Source organism: Abramis brama (assembly GCF_963993115.1).
Source record: "Abramis brama genome assembly, chromosome: 6".
Classification (NCBI taxonomy): Eukaryota; Metazoa; Chordata; class Actinopteri; order Cypriniformes; family Leuciscidae; genus Abramis; species Abramis brama.
In genome coordinates, this window is record NC_139968.1 from 42780140 (window position 1) to 42786162 (window position 6023).

General features: G+C 39.3%; 1 protein-coding gene across 1 annotated transcript; it reads left to right on the forward strand.

The window, feature by feature from the left end:
* The first annotated feature begins 215 nt into the window (after positions 1–215).
* On the forward strand, positions 216–5407 carry LOC311084594 (uncharacterized protein). Its single transcript, XM_084116746.1, has 7 exons — positions 216–2728; positions 2887–3201; positions 3402–3731; positions 3935–4228; positions 4463–4741; positions 4809–4952; positions 5073–5407. The coding sequence occupies exons 1-7, from the start codon at positions 2695–2697 to the stop codon at positions 5090–5092; spliced, it is 1416 nt and encodes a 471-aa protein (XP_083972872.1). The 5' UTR covers positions 216–2694; the 3' UTR covers positions 5093–5407.
* Positions 5408–6023: the final 616 nt, after the last annotated feature.

A 6023-nucleotide genomic window follows, 5' to 3' on the forward strand; every position in this document is an offset into this window, starting at 1 on the left:
CTCCATGTCTGAAGCCGCCAATGACATGCTGTCATCAGGGAGATCAGATCACACGGGAACTTGCTTGCAGAGCGCCGATCAGTCAGCTTGATAGCAGGATAGGCATCTGAGTTCCTATGGCAGAATGTATGACGCAGCACGATTGAACCGTATCGATAAGGAACATGTGTTAGTTTCAAAAGAGTTATTTTACTCATATTTGCCAAAGTGTGGTAAAGTCTTTTTTTTTTTTAAAAAAGAGATCTCTTTATAAACTCAAGTATTTCTAGATAAAATTTTCCAAACACCAAATCTCTCTGGTAACCAAATGTAAATTTCTCTAAATGAACAATTATTTAGGTTATTGTGTTTTCTCATTATTATTCGCTGATTAGTTTGGTTGTAACAATGCAGGCAAACATTATAAATGTTATTCACTGGTTTCGGGATCAAAATGGATGCTGCAATGGTTTTCGTCTTAGTTTTATATCTACAGAAATGTGGTTAGATCTGTTGGGTGGATAAACAGCTTCTGCTGGATGTTTGTGGAACGTTTTTTTCTCTAAGTACGATAAACTCCTGCTTGTGCAATTTAAGAGTGCACGCATTCACTGCGTGATGTAGCCTCTTATAATGCAGTGTGAATTTCCCCAAACATCAAGATATGAGGATAAAATCTGGATGACTTTTCATCTTTTTACACTTATGTTGTAAGACCATGTTAAGCAATATCACACGAGAAAGAGTGCTGTTTTTCCTGTACATCAGCATGATTGTAAATGTGATACTGATTTTATGTAACAGTTCAACAAACAAAAAGTTAACATTGAGTGACATCTTAGACACAATATTGTCTGTTTTTTTTTTCACAAAGAATATAGTTATATCATATTGACTACAAACAAATCCACAGAAGAGCAGTCACGCGTCTCTGAGAAACTCACACACAGCAGTGTTTTGTTTGAATCTGCATTTTATAACAAATTGGGTGAGTCAAAGATGATTCAAAGACCCATTATTAAATGCAGTCACTTGCTTCGTTCCTGAATCAGTCGGTTGTTTTGGGACATACTCTTTTCCACTGCATGGCTCAGCTCGGCTCGCTTTGCTTTTCCAGTGTGTGGTACGATTCGGCACGGCTGGTGTTTTCTGATCAGAGGGGTGAGCCAGCAACATCAGCGGACAAGGGAACAGTGAGAACGAAGAATAAGGACTGGCTGATAGACTTCAAGAAGGAAGTTTCAACTTCCACCCTATCCCACCTGGCACCTTCATCATCGCTGTTTCTAGACAGCACTATGAACTATGATTTAATAATTTCTTCAATCTACATGGACTGTGCTATTCTAAATGTTTTTCTGTCAAGTTCAGTGGCACCGCGAAGCTCAGCCAGTCCCACAGCCCTGTGCGAGAGGATCCTGCGTCTTCGCCTCTGGACCATTTTCTCTTCGCTCCATCTCGGCCAGTCAACCTGTCGGCTCCATCTTGGCTCCTCCCACCTTCAACTCCACCTGAGACCCTCGGACTTGCGGCTTCACCGTGTTCCCTTGTCCTGCCGGCTCCCCCTTGGTCAGTCGTCACACCATTTCTGCCACGGACATGTGGGCCACCCGCTACACTCCGTCCCTCCTCACCTACGGCTGCAGCGGGTTCCTCCTTCCCCTTGACGTCGCCTCTGTCTTCCATCACACCGGCTCCACCTCAGCCCTCGGGTTCTCTGGATCCACCTTCGACGTTTGTCCCGCGGCATCGCCTCCAGTGCCAGCGATGTTGCTTGATTCCTTCGGCTCTGTGTCTGCGGATCCACATCTCTGTTGCTTCAACACCACCTGGACTCCTCCCTTCCTCGTCCCTCGTCTCCGCCGTGGGCTGTCGGCACTGGCAAGCTCTGGGTCTGTGCTAGCGGACTATCTCCACCTTTACCGCCAGGGGATCATCGTCCACTCACCACCATCCCATCAACATATTCTGAACCACCTTGAACCCTTCAGTTCCGTCTCCTCCCAGTCAGCCGTCCTCTGCCTAAACCTCCTCCAGCTTCCTCTGCCGGCATGCCTACCCTTCGCCATCTCTTCACCACCTCCTGCCTCCTTGCCTGCAGCTTCGCCTTGGCCACATCCACAGCACCCTCCATCCCTAGATCACTTCTCTTGTTACGGCGCGAGGTCACGCCTACCGGGAGAGGGCGCTCTGTCACAGTATGTTCAGTGTGTTTAGTTTTCATGTAAAGAATTTTACATAAAAGTTTACATAAAATACCCTTATAGAGGTAAAAATGCCCAAAAAAGGTACAAATCTATTTCACCATAATGGGAAAGTTAATTTCTGCCACTGCTGCAAACTAACCACACAGAATTTGAAAAGCTCCAGGATTCAGCTGTCCGTGATATATTTGATGCATTGAGCAAAATTGTTAACAAAACATGTAAACATGATGAAATATGATTGACAGCTCACAACACTAAATAACACACCAGTAGATACAGATATCTAATCCAATAGTTTACTCTTAGTTTTCATACAGGCCCATAAATGTAAGATCAGCAAAAGCTTGTTGATTCTCATGATGTTAAAGGAGATGGACGTGTGAATGGAAACATTGACTGAAGCAACAGCCAGATAAATATCACAGTTCAGTCGTGTTTCAGATCAATCTGAGTGTTTCAGACATTTTAAGAGTTACTATTGTGGCCTTTCAGTGAACCGGTGAAGAAAATGTTAGTTTTGCTCTGTTTGTGGCGTCTGGTTGGTGAGTTTTAAATGTGTTTTTATGGATTTTTTCTTTGTACTGCTGCAGAATATTATTCACTTCACATTTACATGATTAAAAGTATTTTAGTGAAGCTTCATCAAACCAACATCAAGTGATTTTAAAGCTTTAATCTGTGAAAAAACTCTGTTCTTCAGGAGTGTTTGGTGATGATGAAGTGAAGTCAGTGTCAGTGCGAGAGGGAAATTTTGTCACTCTTAACTCTGATCTTACTGAAATGAAGGATGATGATGTGATTCAGTGGAGGTTTGGAGATGAAAACACTTTAATAGCAGAAATCAATGTAACGGCCGACAAAATCACTGTATATAATGGTGGGAGATTCGGAGACAGACTGAAGCTGGACAATCAAACTGGATCTCTGACCATCACAAACACTAGAACTAGAGCCTCTGGACTTTATAAACTACAGATCAACAATGAGATCAAGAGTTTCAGTCTCACTGTCATTAGTGAGTTAAATATTTGCTTCGCCTGTTTTATATTTCAATGACCACAAACTGTAATTAACCATTTAACTTTTTGTTTGTTCAGTTGTTTTATGTTACTCATTTCAAATTTATATTTAAAACTATTTACTATAAAATAAATTAAAAAATAAAATAAATATATAAAAACTGTTAATCTGAGATGAACTCTGTTTGTTCTTCAGGTGCAGGTTCTTCCAGAGGTGCACAAATGTCCGTGTCAGTGAAGCAGGGAGAACCTGTCACTCTCAAAATGCCTTTTCTCCAAATTCTGGATAATGATCTGATTCAGTGGAGGATAATTGGAAATAAAAACACTTTAATAGCTGAAATCAATAAACGGGCTGACAGAATCACTGTATATGATGATGTTCTTGATGGGAGATTCAGAGACAGACTGAAGCTGGACAATCAAACTGGATCTCTGACCATCACAAACACCAAAACTGAACATGCTGGACGTTATGAACTACAGATCTACCATATGAGGATGGATTTCTATCTCACTGTCTATAGTGAGTTAAATATTTGTTTCACCATGTTTTATTTTTAATTACAAAATACAATATTAATCCACACACCATTTTGCTTATTTCTGTTGTTTTATATTATTCATTTCGAAATTAAATTAAAAACTATATTCAGTCATTTAAAAGTCTTAATCTGTGACAAACCCTTTTTCCATTTGTTCTTCATGTGTGTGTGTTTGATGATACAGGTGAAATATCAGTGATGGAGGGAGATTCAGTCTCTCTAAACTCTGATCTTACTGAAATGAAGGATGATGATGTGATTCAGTGGAGATCTGAAAACACTTTAATAGCTGAAATCAATAAACGGGCCGACAGAATCACTGTATATGATGATGTTCTTGATGGGAGATTCAGAGACAGACTGAAGCTGGACAATCAAACTGGATCTCTGACCATCACAAACACAAGAACTGAACATGCTGGAGATTATAAACTACAGATCAACAGTGCGATCAAGGGTTTCAGTCTCGCTGTCATTGGTGAGTTTATTATTGTTTTCATTTCTTTTATTTATTGCAACATTAAAGCAAATCTGAAGAAGTATTCAATTACTTAAAATGTCTAAATAGCTTTTTTTTCAGGTTAATATTTAACTTTCTATTTCAGATTGTTTTAAATGCTCTACTTTTAATAATCTTGGTTCCTCACGTTTATTCCTCTGCTTGAATATCTTTATTCTTTCTCATTTGTCTTTATTCTCTCATGTTTTCCAGCTCGTCTGCCAGTTCCTGTCATCAGCAGAGACTGTTCTTCATCATCTTCATGTTCATTGGTGTGTTCATCAGTGGTGAATGTGAGTCATGTGACTCTCTCCTGGTACGCAGGAATCAGTGTATTGTCCAGCATCAGTGCGTCTGATCTCAGCATCAGTCTCTCTCTACCTCTGGAGGTGGAATATCAGGATAAAAACACCTACAGCTGTGTGCTGAACAATCCCATCAGCAACCAGACCACACATCTGGACATCAACACACTCTGTCACACATGTGCAGGTACGGCAGCGCTTATATTAGTGTTTATTGACTGATCTGATCTCAGTTTGATGTGTTTATTCCTCAGACTCTGTCCACTGGTGTGGTCCTACTGAAGCTGTGATCCGATTGGTCCTCTCTGCTCTGGTGGGCGTGGCTACTGTCATTATTGTGGTTTATGAGATCAGATCCAGAAGAGCTGAACGAGATCAAGCACATATTCACACATCAGGTACATGATTAATGATGGCATTTCTCATATTACAAATTTTTCTCATCATTTATTAGCCTTCATTAATTTGTAATGACTTTTTATATTAATTTGTTGGCATTTACTTTTTTTTTTTTTTAGGTGGCTCATTTTCACCCTAGAAGATAATTTGAGAAGAAACGGCAACATATTTTCTCATTAATACTCAAAAGTGTCAAATGTGAGTGTTAGTAGTGATAAATACTGATTACCAAATATTGCGTTGCTTACTCTATATTAGTTAATATAATTCGCATTGCTTTCCTTTTTAATTTTGAAAGGTTCTCACATGTCTTGTAGTGTTATTATTGTACAGATCAGATGTCTCTAATACTGAAGCTCCTCTACTGGCTGAACATGACATATTTCTCTCAGATAAGACAATAATACTGCTGTCCATTTGCCATATGTATTTGCTTGCCTTTATCAATAAAGTTTTCTCACTCTGAGGTTCAAGAGTCTCTCCATGTTTTATTACATTATGTTGAGCGCCCCCTGGAGGAATATTAACTTTATGTATTGAAACAATTTCTGCACTACTCCACATAGGCTATAAAACTTTACACTATTTTAAACATTGGGTCTCATTCACTAAAGCAATAGTTTTATTTTTTAGCATTTATTAAATTATTTTATCATCCAAAGTGTTTAGATTTAGTATCTTACCCAATAAAATGTTTTATTTTATGCAAGGCATCAGGTGTTTCCATGACGTGAAAAGACTGAAGCAACACTCGTTTAGGTTGTGTCCCTGTATGCTTTGCATAAAATGAAATGATTTACAGCAAAGTAATGATGTTATACATAAAATAAAATGTACACAAACCTGTATTTTACTGAAGATATGCACCAATTCAACGGATCAAACATTATACATTTTATTACGAAACTTCTGAAATTTTCAATATGGAAAAAAACATTGGTGGTTCTGCTGGGCCCTTATCGTCCTAACTACAGCACTCGTGGATGTGTGTGGGAACACTAACAAGGGCGATAAAGACTGCAGTCTCTATCATCAGTCACCAAGTCGACTCGAGACCAGGGGCTTTACTC